At 44.3% G+C, this 19,517-nt stretch overlaps 1 protein-coding gene across 1 annotated transcript; it reads left to right on the plus strand.

Annotated features, from left to right (window-relative positions):
* The first annotated feature begins 48 nt into the window (after positions 1-48).
* LOC129833565 (mitogen-activated protein kinase kinase kinase 3-like) lies at positions 49-18,362 on the plus strand. Its single transcript, XM_055898251.1, has 17 exons — positions 49-1,815; positions 5,510-5,609; positions 6,333-6,463; positions 6,625-6,665; positions 7,080-7,179; positions 7,423-7,536; positions 7,686-7,824; positions 8,785-8,915; positions 9,009-9,082; positions 9,741-9,814; positions 10,865-10,960; positions 11,126-11,287; positions 11,516-11,664; positions 13,555-13,686; positions 13,826-13,955; positions 14,128-14,305; positions 15,470-18,362. The coding sequence occupies exons 2-17, from the start codon at positions 5,606-5,608 to the stop codon at positions 15,696-15,698; spliced, it is 1,884 nt and encodes a 627-aa protein (XP_055754226.1). The 5' UTR covers positions 49-1,815; positions 5,510-5,605; the 3' UTR covers positions 15,699-18,362.
* The last annotated feature ends 1,155 nt before the right edge of the window (positions 18,363-19,517 follow it).

A 19,517-nucleotide genomic window follows, 5' to 3' on the forward strand; every position in this document is an offset into this window, starting at 1 on the left:
AATTTGTAGGCCTTTACCTTTCATGCAGCCTACGTCATCAATGTACGTGTGGATGGTCGCAAGTCTGGTTTTGAACTTCGTCTCTCCCGAGCCCGTACGGGAGTTGTAGCGAAGAGACAAGATAGTAATTACTAGCGATTGGATACCACGAAAAATTGGGGAGAAAAGGGGATAAAATTTAAAATAAAAAATAAATGAAAAGTCTGGTTTTGAGCGCGCCATTAATATTGTGCGCGCTACCAGGAGCAAGAAATCGACAGAGGAACAGCGCGCCCCCGAGAAAAGCACGGAGTCGTTTTAGTTACTGTATGCTTTACCCAAATGGAACACAAATTTGAGTTATTATGATTCACCTTTGCCCATGACCAACCACTGCATTCAGAATATTGAATCATAAGCCTACAAAGCATTGGGAATATACACCGTTTTCTCGTTTTGTAAGAAGCGTTCTATAGGGGTTCCGGTGACGGATTGTTTTTTCTGTCAGGAAATTGGTTGCATTAAAAATACATTTTACTTTATGTCGGTGAGCATCAGGATCTGAATTTATGGAATATCTTTCGCTCAAGTCTTCTGAACAGTTGGTGCATGTTTATCACTTCTATTGCACAAAGAAAGCACAGTTTTTTCCACTTTTGTTGAGTTCTACCACTGCACCGCGGAGATGGTAAAAGTTCAGTTATGCGCACAATATATTTTCTCGATAAAACCATCCGATCATAACTTGTTATTGATGCAAATGTATTAATTGTGTGTGGTCAACTATGTGTTACATCTGCCTCCTATAATTTTACACCATTATTCCGAAAATAATAGTCTGCTTTCGTAGTGGAATCTTCATCTCCCATCCACCATGTTGTGTGTTGAATTACATTTTTTTCACCTGGTTTCTTTGTTATAAAAAGTCTGGTGCCTGTTTGCAGTTTATGGATTAATAATAATAATTATGTATAGAGATGGAACAATACAGTTTGGAGAGAAAAAGGGCATAGAACAAAAAGTAAAAATCTGCAAATTTAGCAGGAAAAGAGGCCATCAAAATCACGGAAATCGCTTCGTCCTTTTCCTTTGGTGTACTGTTACACTGTTGCAAATGGATTTCATAAAGGCAACACGGTTATTGTTACATCTTTTGTGTTAGTTCACCCTTTCCATGCTGACAAAATGTCACTGGGAAATATTGATTACTGAATAGAGAGAATTATGATGGCCTATGTTCGTTTTTTGTATTCTAGCGTGTAAGTTGGGCTTCTTGTTCCACAATGAAATGCCATCGGACGTTTTTCTTTTTTGATAAAGTTTGGAAATATGGGCAAGTTGTCGAACGTTTCTGTGGCGACGGAAGGTTGACACTTTTCTTTTTGGTCACTTTCTGAGCGCAGTCTAATGTATCGGATTTTGGACTATATTTCTGTTAAATTAATTTGGCATTAGAGAAATCCAAATGTATACGCATACAGTGACGATCTCGATGTGACGACATTGTGTTTTCTAGGCCTACTGCTCATTAGAATTTATATTTACTGGCTAGTGCGTAACAAACTTTCGTGGACCAGCGCGCGCACTAGTGCCCCCGCACCTGGGGGCAACCCCGCCATGGCGCCCTCATCCCTCTGTATCTCGGTGTGGTTGTGTGAGTGAATCAACAACAAAGACTCGGGATCAAAGCTGAGGATGATGCTCTGGAGATAACGGTTCAAACTGACGCTGCAGCATCTCTCCTGAGCGACCCAGTTAGAAGTTGAACCAGGACCCCGCTAGAGGGAACGGCTCTCATCTTCCAGACAGAGGTTAATCATCAGGGCAACAGCACAGGTGAGAGCTCATGCATATTCAACACATCACATCACAGAACAATTTCAAAAGGAATCCAACCTATTGAAACACTCACACCCTTATATGCTGAATATGTCTAAAGGACTCCACTCAATAAGCTCCACTCAAAGTGATATCATTTATTTTTTTATCAAATTAATAAATAGTTAAGTGTCCTTATGTCTCTTAAGGCCTAGTTGTACATTGCCTGTAATTCTCATAGCCTAGGGTTTCTCTCCTTCCTCTATGACATTACTTGATCAATTGGACAGTCCCCAGTTCCGGTCCCCCAAGTCAAAGTGAATTACTCCCTAAAAAGCAATGATGAAAACCAGCAGACACTGTGGCCCACAAGAACTGGAGTTTAGAATGATACAGATGTAGGATCTTAATTTAAGCCAGTTTACTACAGCAGGAAAATTACCCTGCGCCAACAGAAAAAGTGAATTATTATGTGGATTGTTACAATCTGTAACTTTTTGGGTGGCCCAACCAAATTCACATAGAAATCTGAGTTATATATCTGTCATTCTCATTGAAAGCAAGTCTAAGAAGCGGTAGATCTGTTCAATGTGCACTATTTCTATGCTTCCCGTTCTCTTGTTTTTTTTTTTTGCTTCTTTAAACTTTTGGTTTTGTACACCAGCTTCAAACAGCTAAAAATACAATATTTCTGGTTATTGAAAATATATTTCACACTGGTTTAGATGGTACAATTCTCTACACATTACATTGCTTGTTTTGCCACATAAACTGAAGTTAAGCGAACTATTAGATTTTTAAAAACCAGAAAATGGCTGAGCAATTTCTGCATATTGCTCCTTTAATGGACATTTCTGTAGTGGTTGATACATTTTTCGTTAGGGCAAAACAAGTCTGACCTTTCAAAGTGGAAATTACAAATTTTAGAAGACTTCTTAAAACTGAAATACACTGCAAATTTGCATTCCCTGCTGTGCAGGAAAATTCTCAGCAACAGAAGAGTGATCAAATTAAGATCCTACATCTGAACCAGTACAGGACAGTTCTATGCATGCAATTTTGTCCAACTAACGTTTTGCAAGGGAATTTTCCTCCCTACAGAACTTAGTGGATGCATAAAGTTATGGAAAAATGACAAAGCATTGTGCAATATTATGATTCTGAACTTTCCCTTGATCCTCTGCCTCTTCTCTTTCCCCTCTGCCATTACTCCTGGAGGTGGTAGTCAATCCATAAGTGGGGTTCCAGCTAACTCTGCTGGGAGGCTGTTTTGGATCTTTATTTTTGTTTTGTTGAACAAAAAACTTGGCAGACGGTACTCTGAGTTGCACCACTAGGCCGCACTACAAACTTTTATGGCAAGTTTTTACTCAAGCCTTGCAGTGCAGCTGTGAACATAGCAGGTCACACCAGCCCAGAGCACTTGAGCATGTTAAGCAAGGAGAGACGTGAGGCCAGGGACTGCTCAGGGTTTTTTGGATGTAAGGAACTGAGACAGAGCAAGGGCCGTGGTTGGGAAAAACAGCCTTAGACTAAACACCTAAAAGCAGGCAGAGAGAAGTGGAGGGAGGAAAATCCATGTAAATCCGGTGAGTCCTGGAAATGCGATGCAAGTAAAATAAAGGGGGCACAGCTGACTGGGCTGGCAGTGTACGGCCTCTCTCCTCGCTGAATTCCCCACATTCCTCTGTGAAGGTAATTAAAATCAGGAGAGCGGGGGAGCAGAACGACGGACCTGAGAGGCCAGTCAATGTATAACAGAGATAGATAAGATGTTTGGTTGGTGTGTCCTGAAGCTATCTGCAACCCTGGGATTTCACTCCATGTTTTTATAGGAGGAGGGAGGGCCAATGGTAGCAGGCCTTTGGTTTGGGGGTACAAAGGGTAGACACATCTAGTGTTTCTCTTGGGTGAGGAGAATGTGAGTGTGGCGAGGGGGCCAGATGGACATACCCGGCATTCCAGTTAGTGATTATTACCCAGAATTCCAAAGGGCCACTGAAGCGCTTCAGGTGCTGTTGCTGTTGCCCGTTTATACTTCCACCCCTCTTCATCATACCACTCTACCTCCTCAGCCACTCACCTCCCATCTTCATCCTCCTCTCTTTCCTGTTGTTTGTGAGGCAGGGGCAGGGTTGACATTTGGCACATGTGCAGTAGTGTATTTTTTACAAGAATGCTCAATCAGCAGCACACCTGTTTCATTCCATTTCAACATCAGTCCTCTCCGATTCTAATAACAATACATTTCATTCGGTTAATATATTTCACTCACCTTAGGGTCCAATGTGTTTCTCTGAATTTATAAATGAACTTAGAGTTGAGTTACAGTGTGCTAACCCCCCTGGGCAAAGTGGCCAGGCATGCTCAGGTCATTGGGAGGTGACTGGCGATAACTGCTGTGTTGACACTAGTGCCTGGATTAGGTTCTTCTCCTGACCGGCTCTATTTGGATCAATAATAGAACAATATTGATCAGAGAGACCAGAGAAGATTGAGGGGCTGACCTTATAAAAAATAGGAACAGCAGTGCTTTGGGCAACACTTTACCTCACATAGGCAGTATTCTCTGATGATGAATCCAGTTCGTGTAATAAAAGGAAGTAACGAAACTATATAGTAATAACTAGCATAGCTAAATGACATTGTGCTCCCCTTCTGAGCACTATATCAGTGAGTCCTCAATATCTTTTTGTATTTACTAAGTTGTTACAGTGTAATAAGACCAATGCTATTGTGCTGATTGTTACTGTAGTGTAAGGCCCATATATGTGTCTGGTCCACTTTAGGTAAAGAGAATACTAAAATACCCTTTCACTTACCAAAGAAAGCACACATTTTCCAAGCACACTAATCTCTGCTGAATTAAAGTCTTATCGTTGTGTCAGTGTTTTTTTTATTCTAGGGTTTCTTTTTCATAGAAATGGCAACGTACTCCGCTAAAGGACATATGAGAATCTCTAATGCTGTTGTCTTCTTGGATACATTATACACCTTAATACTTGACCTTGTCAGGGGGTAATGGTAAATCAGGGAAAAATCTATACCTGGCACAACTCTGTCATCCTTTTTAATAGAATAATGCCCTCTTAACATTAACAGTGGAGTTATGACGTGGTTGAGTGAGTGTTTTATGGCTCATGCAGTCGGAGAAGTTTAAAGCTGTCAGAATATTCACAGTAAAACTTTTTCATGTGCTTTGTGCCAGATCTGTCAGTGCCAGTGGAGCTCAAGTTTCAGACCTTTACAACTCTCACTTTTTCTCATGTGCAAAGTTTCTCTCTGTCACACAGACAGACACACACACACACACACACACACACACACACACACACACACACACACACACACACACACACACACACACACACACACAGCTCCAGTGCAGTTTCGTGATCGGCCAGGCCTCGTCCCAGAAAAGTCATTTTAGTTTATGTTCCATGCTTTCCTTGAGAAATGGATGGTACTTCAGGAATGACATTTTCTTATATACATTCTCCGTGCACCCTATCTTTAAATGCATTACAAACCACTTTTTTAAGGACTGATGATGTCGTACACTTCACACTCAAAGATAATATATTGCCAGTGCTACAAAATATGTTGAACATAAAGATGATGAATATGATGATGACTTGTGAATTTGATGACAACTGCAGCTTAGGTTCTGAAATATATTCCCCATGTTAACATATTGGTGCATTCCCTGCAGGATGTTGATGGGTGGCACTGCAGAGTGAGGAGTCTGAAGATCTGAAGATCTCTGAAGGTGGTTGGCTTAGACAGCGCTCACACACACATCGCCAAAATGAGTGAGTTCTTTGTGTTGATTATGATGATGTTGGAACACACTTGAAACCCTCACAATATTACATCTCATAAATGTACATTCAGATGCCCCCCCCCCCCCCACACACACACACACACACACACACACACACACACACACACACACACACACACACACACACACACACACACACACACACACACACACACACACTATTCACCAGCCCTGGGTGAGTTGAGTTGAGCTGATTTTCCAGACGCTGGCCGAGCCGGCAGGTGAAGGATTGATTTTCAGTGTTATGGAGACGGGGCTCTGGTTCTCTCTCCTGCCCTACTGCTGTGTGATGTCTGTCCAAACTACATGAGGGGAATATTTCCCTTCGTGAGCTAACACAGCCAATGCAGAGATCACTCAGAGATCAAACATGGGAATAGAAATATCAAAAACTCTGCAGTCTGTCCTCTCGCGGGCTCCATTACCCTGTCGCTAGCTGAACACTCTCAATGTGGGTTTATATAAAAACACTGCAGTCTGTCCTCTCACGGGCTCCATTACCCTGTCGCTAGCTGAACACTCTCAATGTGGGTTTATATAAAAACACACATTTTCTGTGTACACAACTAGAAGAGGGATTTATATGGCTATACGTGCACGCGCGCACACACACACACACACACACACACAATTACACTTCAATTTGATCTCATGGTAAATGTGTGTTTCCACCAACCGTTCTCCCCTACAGATGAGCGCCAGGCTCTCCACTCCATAATGAAGGACCTAGTGGCCCTCCAGATGACGAGGCGCCAGCCTGGGCCCTCTTATGACACGGGGAAACCCAAGACTCTGCCCAACCCTGCCCCTGCTAAGAGACAGGTAAACCATCTACCACCCCACTCAGTCAACAACACACACTCTCCTCAGACAGGCAGGTCATCATCATCTCTACATGACATCTTGTTTCCCTTCATGACCGCATCATGACCCTGTGACCTTCCATGAACCCTCTTGACGGGGCTTCTTCTTTACTCCCTCAGGACGATGTCAGAATAAAGTTTGAGTTCAGTGGAGAGAGGAGGTGAGTGGCTTTTCTTGTTTTTGGATGTGTCTTTGTGTGTGTGTGTGTGTGTGTGTCTTTGTTTGTGTGTGTGTGTGTGCTTGTTTTATCACGTCTTTGTCTGTGAGAAGAGCATGGTCAGCTCGGCTCAAATGCACTCCAGATCTCCAGTCAGAATGGTATGTGAAGCGGAGAATGGAAAGGGAAAGGACTGTGGTTTAGCTGTGGCAGCCAGCAGAAACCACAGCTATGTTAGGTGTGCTTAGAGGAATCTGCACACACTGGAAACGGAATATGTTTGTAAAAGTGTGTGTGCACGCTTATGTTGCAGATCTAAAGAGGATATAGTTTCCAGACCGAAACACTTTTTTTCCTTCTGTCTGTTTGTCTGTCCATCTAACCCACTGTTTGTCTCCATCTTTTTTATTTGTGTAGGATACTGATGTTTGGGAGGCCTGTGCAGTTTGAAGAAATCCAGCAGAAGGTCAAGACTGTCTTTGGCCAACAGCTAGACTTGCACTATATGAACAATGAGGTACAGCTAACCCCACATCTCATTCTCTGCATTTCTCACCTACAAACACTCTCTCAGACAAACACCAACACATTGCATACACACACAAACACTGGCCCTCACAGCAACCCACTTGATGTAGGTAACTTTTACGGCCAGTTTCCTGGACATTTAGTCCTAAGTACTAAGATGCATGTTTAATGGAGATTCTCCCTTAGTGTCTCTGTGTTTTGGTTGAGTCATCTCTGTGTGCTGTGTTTCCAGCTGTCCATCCCTCTACGTGGTCAGGACGACCTGGACAAGGCCATTGACCTGCTGGACCGCAGCTCCAAGATTAAGAGCATCAAGATCTTGCTGCTGACGCAGGAGCAGTGCAATGTACTACACACACACACACATAAATACACAGACATACAGAAATAAACACACACATTAATCAATAAGATGTTATTAAAATCATATGTAATGGGGTAGTGTGTACAGTCTTTATGTGGACACTGACCACACCCCTCTCATCCCACCCCTAGGCCTCCCCATCCCCCTCTCCCTCTCCCTCCTCCCACCACACGGTGAGTAAGCAGGTGAGGATCAAAGCCTCCCAGTCCACGGGTGATGTCAGCACGGTGTACCAGCCCTCCGAGCCCAGGGGGCGCCACCTCTCCACCAGTGAGTATGAACAAGCAGATTCAACTCATAGCTGCTTCCTCTATTCTTCTGCCTTTGCTTTCAACATCCTCTTTCTCCATTTCTCTCGCTATAACTTTTTTTTTACAGTAGAAAGGGAAGGGTAGTGGTATCTCTTAATATGGAGAGACAGTAAGTGTTGTCTGGTTTGGTGTTTGTCATGTCTTGCTCTCTTAACTAATTTATTTTGCTAGCTTTCTCTTTGTCTCTCTCTCTATCCCCCTCACTCTCTCTCATTTCCACCCCCCTTCTCTCTAGCTGCTGTTATTTCTCTGGCTTCCCCTCTTAGCAGTAGGTCCTCTTCCTCTTCCTGTCAACCATCACTGGCTGCTCTACAATGGCCTGCTGGCCACAAGCCAATCAGATTTAGAGACACTATTAGCATGGCGGGTCAATGTCCTGGTTTTAGAAACACTGGCTGTTTTGGGAGAGGGTTGAAATTAGTGCTGTGTGAGGGAAACTGGACAAATCCTAAATTCTCTGCAGATCCACCACCTGAGGCAGAGTTACATTTCAAACAATCACATTATTAATGTTGGAGAGAGAGAGAGAGAGAGAGAGAGAGAGAGAGAGAGAGAGAATATCTGTTATCAGTGTTAGGGATGTATCTTCTTTTCTCCCACATAATCCATTGTTGAACTTTTTTGTGTATCTATTTTTTTCATTTACCAGATGCTCTTATCCAAAGCAATTAGGATTAAGTTCCTTGCTCAAGGGCACATTGACAGATTTTCACCTAGTCTGCTCAGGGATTCGAACCCACGACCTTTCGGTTACTGGCCCAAACACTTTTAACCACTAGGCTACCTGTCATTGATCTTGGTACACCAGAATCCTATTATCTCATGTATCTCATGTATTGATTTCCATTGGTTTAGACAGTGTAATATGGCCAAATCACAGTCCTATTTCTTATCCTCCTCCTCCTCTCTCCCGTCCCAGGCTCTCAGAACACAGGCCGTAGCTCCCCCCCTCCTGGCTATGTCCCTGAGCGGCAGCAGAGGATCGCCCGCCAAGGCTCCTACACCAGCATCAACAGTGAGGGAGAGTTCATCCCAGAGAGCGACCAGTGTGTAAGTCATTGCACTGTACACAAACAAGTGTGCAGACACACACAAACACACACACACACACCATAGGGCTAATACTGTGTCTCCTCTCCCTAGGTGCTGGACCCCTGGAGCAGTGCAGAGAACTCTGTCTCAGGAAGCTGCCAGTCGCTGGACAGTAGCTCAGACAGGTGAGTGCAGGACTCTACCCCACATTCTACCCAGGGGGGAAAGTAAGCCAGTACGGTCTGGTGCGGCGTCCCGGCAAAATAAATAGTGGGGGTACTCCGTACTGGTAAAGCTGTGTCACAGCCTGCAGTGACTGGGAGACCCTTGAGGTGGTGCACAAATGGCCCTGCGCCGTCCGGGTTAGCGGAGGGTTTGGCCAGTCGGTATTTCCTTGTCCCATTGCATTCTAGTGACTCTTTGTGGCGGGCCGAGCGCCTTCAAGCTGGACAGTGTTTCCTCTTCCGGGTTAAGCCAGCAGTGTGGTTAGGCAGGGTCTTGTTTCGACCATCGCCTTTTCTGAGTTCGTAGGGGAGTTGCAGCGATGGGACTACCAATTGGGGATAATTATACATTTAAAAAAACAGGTATAACATGTTAAAAGTGATATGACAAATCTTTACAGAGATCATATTTGAAATTAATAAGGATTCTATATGTAATTATATAATTGCATCTATAAAAAGTGTGTGCGCTATACCGGTAAGAAATTAAATCTACTTTTACCCCTGATTCTACCTCACACGTACACAATACTTGTACACAATACTTGACTTTGGTTAAGTATGTATTTTGAGGAAGTGATCAGCACCTCTCACTCTCTTTATTTGTCCTTCCTCCCAGCCCCTCCCTGAGGAAGTCACGCATGCACCGAGCCAAGAGCTACCCTGATAACCGGCAGCAGGAGAACGTCTCAGGTGGGTGCCCAGGAGGAATCCTGATATCACTACATAAGATATAGATCCTCACTGTAACGGAAAACTGTAATTTATACAGTAATTTGAGGTATTATCAACAGTAAAAAACATTGGAAGTTTTACTGTAGCATACTGTAAATTATGGGAAATTTGTTGTATTTCGAATGGTACTGTAATTCCACCCCACGAATACAGTACCATACTGTATCTTTAGAGCGCCAAAAACCTTATGACCACTAGTGGGTGCATGGTATTGTTGTCTCGGGCTTATTACTATATATTGAGGCGTGCCTTGTAAGAGGCTATATTTGTTGCACCCGTGAGTGAGAATGCTGTACCAAATTTACTCTTATGTGGTTAAAGTGGCCCATCAATAAAACATGTATAAGGGCAGTTTGGAGTGGCAGCAAATGGTTGAGCATTTTGCCATGTCCTTTTGGTCTGTTTTGACCTGTAGTCGCTGCCAGTTTGGAAGCCTTTGTTAAGGCCTCTAGAAGTGCAAGTGATATAAAGCACCAAATATGAATTAATATGCTGTAATGTGTAAACACTTAGCAGCCAACCTGCTTGCACCAATCCCATGTAATTTCAGTAAAATACTGTCATCCACGTATTCATTAATTCATTCCGATTACGGTAGCATTTAGTTTTTTACAGTATAATACAGTCAATTTTATGATATTTTACTTTGTGTCAGTACACAGTACTTGCTTTGATTCTGTATTCATATTACATCAGGTGTACGGTAATATGAAATACAGAATTTTACTTTCATCCGAGCTGCCTGTAAGCTACTGTCAAATTCCCGGTAACCCCTTTACAGTGCTGGCAAGAGAGCCGCTCTCAAGCCCCTTAGCAACAGGCCTAAACCACAATGCAGCTCCTAGCAACAAAGCAACAACGTAGTCCCAAGCAACAGCACAGAGAAACAAGGCAGCTCTTAGCAGCAGAGCCTCACGTGAATGCTGTATGACTGAGCTGAGTCTGAATCCTGTTGTAGTCTAACCTTCACCCTCTCTCTCGCTCTCTTTACTCCTTCCTCCCTCTCAGAACGGGAGAACCATGTGTATGATAAGGTGGTGGGGAAGGGAGGGACATACCCCCGCAGGTACCATATCTCCCTGCATCACAAGGACCATAGTGAAGGTAGGGGCACTGTTCACTGTTCCTCTCACCAAACCACTTTGTGCCATATTACTTTGTATTTGACCTTTTCCCTGACCCCTCTCTTGAACCATCTCCTCCTTCTCTTGGTCTCTTGGTTCTTCTCTCATCACTCCTTCACCCTCAACTCTCCTCTCATCCCCACAGGTCGAAGAACGTTCCCGCGGATCCGTCGCCCCCAGGGTAACCTGTTTACCCTGGTGCCCTCACGGCGCTCCCTCAACGGCAGCGAGGAGAGTCTGGGCAGCTGGCAGCTAGTGGACAAGCAGGGCAGGCTCCGCCCACAGGAGCGCCCTGTCGCCCACAAGTGTGAGTCCCGACCCTGCCTCTTCATCTTATATTTACATATATTACACATATTTTACATATATTTTATAGTTATTAGAGATTTCATAATAATAAATCTATTTTTGTATCCTACACATTTTAAATAAGGGAATTAGTTTGTATGATGAATGCAGTGTGTTTTGAGAGTATGGTGTCATGTTTGCTATATGGAGAGGATGATATGTATGGTGTATGCCCCTCCCTCCACAGCCCCCAGTGCTCCAATGACGTGGAGGCGGGGCAAGCTGCTGGGTCAGGGGGCGTTTGGGAGGGTTTACCTGTGTTACGATGTGGACACGGGACGGGAGCTGGCCGCCAAGCAGGTGGTGTTTGACCCGGACAGTCCTGACACCAGCAAGGTGAGACAGCAGCGGATGCCGGAACAGTATGCTACTACACAGATTGTTTTCTGCTTTTATATCAAAGTCTACTGTTCACAGCCAGGCTACTGTAATGTATTTATGCCAAGATGACTCAGACTCCCCAGCCTGAAGGAGAACTCTGTATGACTTGAGTTCCCGTGTATTGTTAAAGATTGGTGCAGAGAGGCTTAGCCTGGAGCACCTTTGGCCTGGAGCAATGCCAAGAATGAGGTAATGTGTTCGGCAAGCTACTTTACTCTTAAGAGGCGATTGTGGAGGAATGCAGTATGGTGCTGTGTTTAACCTGACTGAGTTTTACTAGCAAATTGTTGGTCAACTGTCTTAAGCACAAAAGGCGCTATTCAACGATCTGTGGTCAGGAATCCGATAAACTCATGCTCTGAATCACTAACATAGTCAAATCCTGACTGAGTGCTCATCTCTGACTGAGAGCAATGAACTTTGAGGAGATTCAAGGGACTTTCTTTCCTTTCTCTCTCCCCCCTCTTTAATGTCTTTTCCTGTCTGCCACAGAGAAAACATGCACGGTCACTTCCTGTATCTGAGTGGAGTATTTGCAGGGGGGTGAGGAGGGGGAGAGTAGCAGAGCCAGCTTTGCCTTGGCCTCCAATCACCCCTTAAACTCCACTGTCTCTTTTGCGCTCTCCCTCTCGCTCCTATTCTTTCTCTCCCTTTCTCTCTCTCTCTCTCTCTCTCTCTCTCTCTCTCTCTCTCTCTCTCTCTCTGTCTCTCTGTCTCTCTCTCTGTCTCTCTGTCTCTGTCTCTGTCTCTCTCTCTCTCTCTCTCTCTCTCTCTCTCTCTCTCTCTGTGTCTCTCCTCCTCTCTCTCTTTCTCTCTCTCTCTCTCTCTCTCTCTCTCTCTCTCTCTCTCTCTCTCTCTCTCTCTCTCTCTCTCTCTCTCTCTGTCTCTCTGTCTCTCTCTCTCTCTGTCTCTGTCTCTCTCTCTCTCTCTCTCTCTCTCTCTCTCGCCTCTCTCTCCTCTCTCTGTCTCTCTCTCTCTCTCTCTGTCTCTGTCCTCTGTCTCTCTCTCTCTCTCTCTCTCTCTCTCTCTCTCTCCTGTCTCTCTCCTCTCTCTCTGTCTCTGTCTCTGTCTCTCTCTCTCTCTCTCTCTCTCTCTCTCTCTCTCTCTCTCTCTCTCTCTCTCTCTCTCTCTCTCTCTCTCTGTCTCTCTGTCTCTCTCTCTCTCTCTCTCTGTCTCTGTCTCTCTCTCTCTCTCTCTCTCTCTCTCTCTGTCTCTCTCCTCTCTCTCTGTCTCTCTCTCTCTCTCTCTCTCTCTCTCTGTGTCTCTCTCCTCTCTCTCTGTCTCTCTCTCTCTCTCTCTCTCTCTGTCTCTCTCTCTCTCTCTCTCTCTCTCTCTCTGTCTCTCTCTCTCTCTCTCTCTCTCTCTCTCTCTCTCTCTCTCTCTCTGTCTCTCTTTCTCTCTGTCTCTGGCACCCAGCCTGCAGCGGATGTTAATCTGTTGTTGTTGTTTTTATCTATTTAGTGGGTCTTTGTGTTGTGGATACTTTGTATATATCTCCATTTCCCTCTTCCGCTCTCTCTCTCTGTGATGTGATCTCTGTGGCCATATTCTCTGAGGTAAACAGAGGAACTGCTTTTGAGGAACTGGACAGTTAACGCTAATGTCCTATTTGCAGAGAGAGCTGGTCTGTGTGTCTGAAATGCTTTTTCCATTTGTCCGATTTTTTAGTTGTCTTTGTATAGCTTTTGGTGGACAGATGACTCATTTATATCATGTAATGTTGAGGATTTTTATGTTGTTGTTGTCGAGTACAACAACCCTCAACCTGTTGTTCCCTGTCTGTCTGTCTGTCTGTCTGTCTGTCTGTCTGTCTGTCTGTCTGTCTGTCTGTCTGTCTGTCTGTAGGAGGTGAGTGCTCTGGAGTGTGAGATCCAGTTGTTAAAGAACCTCCACCACGAACGCATCGTCCAGTACTACGGCTGTCTGAGGGACCACAACGAAAAGACCCTCACCATCTTCATGGAGTACATGCCGGGGGTCAGTCTATTCTTCACACATCGGCTCAGGGCTGGAGTGTTGGGGGTTAAAGGGTATCTGTGGTGTTCAGTCCTGGACTGTGTCCCAGTCTCTCCAGGGTATAGGATTATAAAGCATGCACTTCCTTCTTGTCTTTCAGGGTTCAGTCAAAGACCAGTTGAAGGCCTACGGGGCGCTGACGGAAAACGTGACGCGGAAGTACACACGGCAGATCCTGGAGGGCATGTCCTATCTGCACAGCAACATGATCGTTCACCGTGACATCAAAGGTAGTTATGTCAACACGCTGCTCAGATGGCCATTTGTAGTAAAGATAGTGAACTAAATGGCTATAGACTTCCAGACTCAAGCACAAGGACCTACAAGCTACATTTAAAATACAAGGAAGGTGGTTGGGTGAGTCTGTGTCACATGGTGTTACTCTGTCGTCTCCTTATCCAGGTGCCAACATCCTGCGGGATTCGGCGGGAAACGTGAAGCTGGGAGATTTTGGCGCCAGCAAGAGGCTGCAGACCATCTGCATGTCTGGCACGGGCATCCGCTCTGTCACTGGCACCCCCTACTGGATGAGCCCCGAGGTGATCAGCGGAGAGGGCTACGGCAGGAAGGCTGACGTCTGGTAAGGACCGAGACACATGGGGTTGGGGTTGGGTAAGAGGTCTTATACACATGCAGGTGATTCTGATTAGTTGTGTTGATAGGGGGAGGTGGGGGATAGATGTCTCAACTGGGAGTGTGTGAATGTATCTTCAGGTCAAGTGTCAGATGCTTTCCTTGTGCTCATATAAGTAGGCTCCTTCCCTGATAGAGTGGCTAGACTGCTGGAATGTGAAGGGAGGCAAAATAGCTGTTCTAAAAGGGGGAAACCATTATTCTTCAAGGAAAAAAGTGCTATATATAAAATAGTAAAAGTGCTATATTTAAAAGAGAATGTCGAGAAGGACTGCCTCACTCCCACGTACAGGGCCCTGAAATGGGTCGGGTCCACCTGCTGCCCAGGAATTCCCCTGTGCAATCTGATTGTGTAGTATCCCATCAGGGGAGGGATGTGATTGGCCAAGAGCCAGTCAACCAGCCAGCTTGTGACAGGGTTCGGAATGTTCCGACTTCATTGCTCCCCTGGGGGGCCAGACCAGGCCGGGAGCGTCGGTAGGGGGTAACAGGTCCAAAGGGGAGTCTGTCCCTAAACCCAGCTCCCCTCCCCAGCCCCCTGCTCTGTCTGACTTCAGGACTGAAGTGGCCTCCCGTAGCCAGCAAAAGCACACTAAAAGTTTCCACCAAAACATTCCAGTGAGGCCTGGGAAAGCAGAAGAGCAGAGGGAAGGCCTTTTCCCTTCGTGCCTGTAGTGAGGAAAAGCTGCCCTTTGTTTTTTCAGTGTGTTAACACTGTTGTTGTCAATTCACACAAGTCAATAAGTTATACGATTGTGTATCGCATTGAATGTCCTATTCTGATGTTTGAGTGGCAGCGTGTTTCAAGTTTCTAGTTGTATTAGTCATATGTACAGGATACACCGTCTGACAAAATTCTTACTTGCAGGTTCCTTCTCAACAATGCAACAACAATAAGAAATAATAATAGATAAGAATACAAACATAAAGTAAATGGCTCATTAGAATAGAATACATGTTTTAGCATAAGTATAATACAGGAAGGCACCATTTATATTCCAATATTTACACATGTTTTGTGGAAGGGGAGATTGGACGGCAAGTGTTTAAATTGTGTATTTGAGCTCGTATGGGTGTTCTCTTAACCCTGTTTGTGTGTCTCCTTCCCCAGGAGCCTGGGCTGCACAGTGGTGGAGATGCTGACAGAGAAGCCTCCCTGGGCCGAATACGAGGCCATGGCAGCCATCTTTAAGATCGCCACCCAGCCCACCAAACCCCTGCTGCCCTCGCACACCTCGGACCACACCCGTGACTTCATCCACCGCATCTTTGTGGAGGCCAAGCACCGGCCCAGTGCTGAGGAGCTGCTCAGACACCCCTTCTCCCAGATCCTCTGCTGAGGGGAAGTACTAGTACACTTTCTCTGTCTTAACCGCTCCTCATGACTCAAGGCCTACAGCTGACATCTAGACTCTAGACTTGGCCCTTTCCATCCTACAGCTGTCTCCCCAAACCAGACTCACCACCAGTCACACTCATTACTTAACCCTCAAATACACATGATCCATTATGATGGATAATAGCACAGTGCCATTATTCCAAGCTGTTAACGACAACTATCAAATTCACCTCCAACTTCCCCCACTGGGGGGAGCTATATGACTGATCAGTGTTCAGCTGTCTGCTGTGGATAACTGGACCCACCAACTCCATACGAACTGTATCTATTCAGCTATCACCTTGGTGGTCTGTGAGAGGATCAAACACACACACACACACACACACACACACACACACACACACACACACACACACACACACACACACACACACACACACACACACACACACACACACACACACACACACACACACACACACACACACACACACACACACACACACACAGACACTCCAAACACATCAAATCTATTGCATGTGGCTCAAGATGGGATTTGATCAAGCACCACCACTGAATGTGCCTTTCAAATATGCCAAAGTGTCCCCTCCTAAGTTTACATTCTCTAGATGGGCTGTTAGGTGAGACCCCTGAGGTAATGAACTGTTTCATATGGGACTTACAGTAAGCTTGAGCAGAGCAGTGTCTGGTCTACTTAGGCCAAGACAGCAGACCCACAGCCACAGCTCAGTGCTTCAACATGCTAACTGATGAAACCAACAGATGCACCACTCAGTGTTATAGAGACGGGATGGATTTTATTTTTCACTTTCTCCTCTGATCCGTCTCTGATATTCTTCGTATTTTTGAGAAAGTGCTTCTTGATGGTCTTTTGAAGACTCACAGTCCCTGATGGAAGCCCAAGCTGATCTGTCCTGTCTTCACCATACAACATAGAACCAGAGCCATCAGTGTCTTTGTGTTGTCATTATGACCTTCACAGTAGACCATTGTGATGACTGTGTGTTATACTCCAGCTCTCCACTGCAGCCCCTCAGTATCACAGTCCAGTGTTTTCTGAGTGTACCAAAAATGACCGATTTCATTCATGAAGGAATTGGTTTCCAGTTTGGTTGGAGGATATGCTAACTACACAATATAACAAATTATATTGTACTTTGTGATTGAAAGAGAGATTTTATTTTAGTCCTAGACAAATACAATCCTAATGCCTTGATTTGAAAGTGAGTTGCCATTAGGTTTACCAGCTTTCTATGTGTTGACAAGTGTATCTAGGAAAACGCTACGCCAAACAGTGGAACTCTGCCATTTAGGATTCATTTGAGTCAGATGCACTTTTATGTAAAATGAATGTTGTTGGTTATTGTTCGCCTTACGAAATTAACTTCTTTTTTAAACTTTAAATATTACATTTCTTTTACTTTTATTTAAATCCCTATGTTCATCCATTCCTGAATTTGTATATTCAAATGTATATGTATAAATATATTTTTTATATATTGACTTTAGACAATTTGAAATCTAATGAGGATGCATTTAGACCTATGAGATAAATGTTGCCGTTCGAAATGATAAATTGTTAAAGCAGCTGGTTTTGCAGAAATTACAACATTGGGGTTTATTAGTGAAACACTTTGGGTGGAAAACGACCTCTGGCTATCTTACCTGGTCTCTGCTCCAAAACAAAAAACATATCCACATTCCTGGCTCCAGTATAATATATTATGTCTAAAGGTCCATGCTTTATTAAATGACAACACTTTTCCAATGGACCCTTTCTGTTGGACTGCCCTGTCAAACCTATCACAGTTTCAGTACTTCTTTAACAAGGCCACCGCCTAGGAGTTAAAGGCTACTGAAGTTCCTCCATATTTCTCCTTGCTGGCGTGATGTGTGGGAAATAGAGGGGAAGTATGTGAAGTGTAATTTAGAATGCTGTAGTGTAACTACAGTGAAGTGAAGTGTAACTAGAATGCTGTGTCTCACTAGAATAACCTTCTCTTAGTGTCATTCTTGCAGAGCGACTGAATGTGTGCGTTAGTTAGACTGAGCTGAGCAGGGCAGGGATGGAGGAGTTCTGATCAGGTAGATGCCAGAGACCGGGGTTCCACTCAACATGACGACTTTGTTTAGCTCAGGGTTCGAGAGACCGACCGGTGCCCAATGTCTGGGGCCCTCCACACTGAACTAAAGGCTTTCTACAATTACCTTATTTTAGTTTTATTTTCCATTTATTTCCATTTATTTCAATGTTACTGGCTCTAAAATACTTTCATAAGTGAATCAAATGGGTATCATGTGGCTGCTAGATGTTAAAGAAGGCAGCTAAGAATCAGTTCAGTATTAGAAATGGTCCTGTTATATATAAAGAGCCAAAACAAATGTTTCTGTTAACAGAAGAACCCTGGGGTAAGCAAATGAAACAGGAGTTAAACGTTTAGATATATACATGTATGTAAATGAATAAGTGAGTATGTTTAATGACAGGGGACTTGCAGTGCAAAGTCACTCCAGTGTATCAAATGTATTTACGTAGAAAAAGGAACAGTATGTTAAATGACATTGTTTTTCTATATCTTTGAGTGCCTAATTTCAAAAACAAATAAATGTTCTTTGTCTCTGGTCCAATATTCTGACCTGCTTACTTGTTTGTTTGCGTAATATTTGGTGTACGTTCCAGTCATGTACACCGCTCTGATGAAGGTGTGTTTGGTATTGTAGAAGATGTTTTGGGGCCAGCGGCTCTGGGAGACACTGGCTAGTCTGTCCATGCTTGTCTTCATTATCTTTGAGCAGCCAGCAGGTTGGAAAGTCAGACTGGCCCAGTCCAGTAAATAAAAGAACATCTCACTGAATAGAGCTCATTGTTGGGAGAAAGAAGCAACCCGACTGATGCTTGCTCCATCTCTTTCTCCCTCCCTTTAAGACAGAAGAGGAGGCGGAGAGAGCTCTGTTAATCTGTGTGGCCATGGGACAGAGGAAAGCTTGGACCCAACAAAGGTTCCTTTTCTTAGCTACTGTGACAAGGGGATGGATGCAGATAATACTTTATTGCTTTGTTTTTCTGGTAATGCACTTTCTCTGTGTGTGTTTTAGCATGCTGCTTGTTCCATTTTCTTCCTGTAGATCTGACCCATGGCCCCTGACTACCAGGATCTGATACCAGTTACATAACCTTCCCCTACACCTGCAATGCACCGCTCCATGTGGCCCGCAGGTCTGTTGATGTGGTTAATGACAGTGTTATTGTGATCAGTGTTAGTGTTATTGAGGTCAGTATGTTATTGTAGTCAGTGGTAGTGTTATTGTAGTCAGTGGTAGTGTTATTGGGGTCAGTGGTAGTGTTATTGGGGTCAGTGGTAGTGTTATTGTGATCAGTGTTAGTGTTATTGTGATCAGTGTTAGTGTTATTGAGGTCAGTATGTTATTGTAGTCAGTGGTAGTGTTATTGTAGTCAGTGGTAGTGTTATTGTAGTCAGTGGTAGGGTTATTGGGGTCAGTGGTAGTGTTATTGTAGTCAGTGGTAGTGTTATTGTGATCAGTGTTAGTGTTATTGAGGTCAGTATGTTATTGTAGTCAGTGGTAGTGTTATTGGGGTCAGTGGTAGTGTTATTGTAGTCAGTGGTAGTGTTATTGTGATCAGTGGTAGTATTATTGAACAGTGGTAGTGTAATTGTGGTCAGTGGTAGTGTTATTGTAGTCAGTGGTAGTGTTATTGTAGTCAGTGGTAGTGTTATTGTAGTCAGTGGTAGTGTTATTGTAGTCAGTGGTAGTGTTATTGTGATCAGTGGTAGTGTTA

This window comes from Salvelinus fontinalis, chromosome 34 (genome assembly GCF_029448725.1).
Source record: "Salvelinus fontinalis isolate EN_2023a chromosome 34, ASM2944872v1, whole genome shotgun sequence".
NCBI classification, from domain to species: Eukaryota; Metazoa; Chordata; class Actinopteri; order Salmoniformes; family Salmonidae; genus Salvelinus; species Salvelinus fontinalis.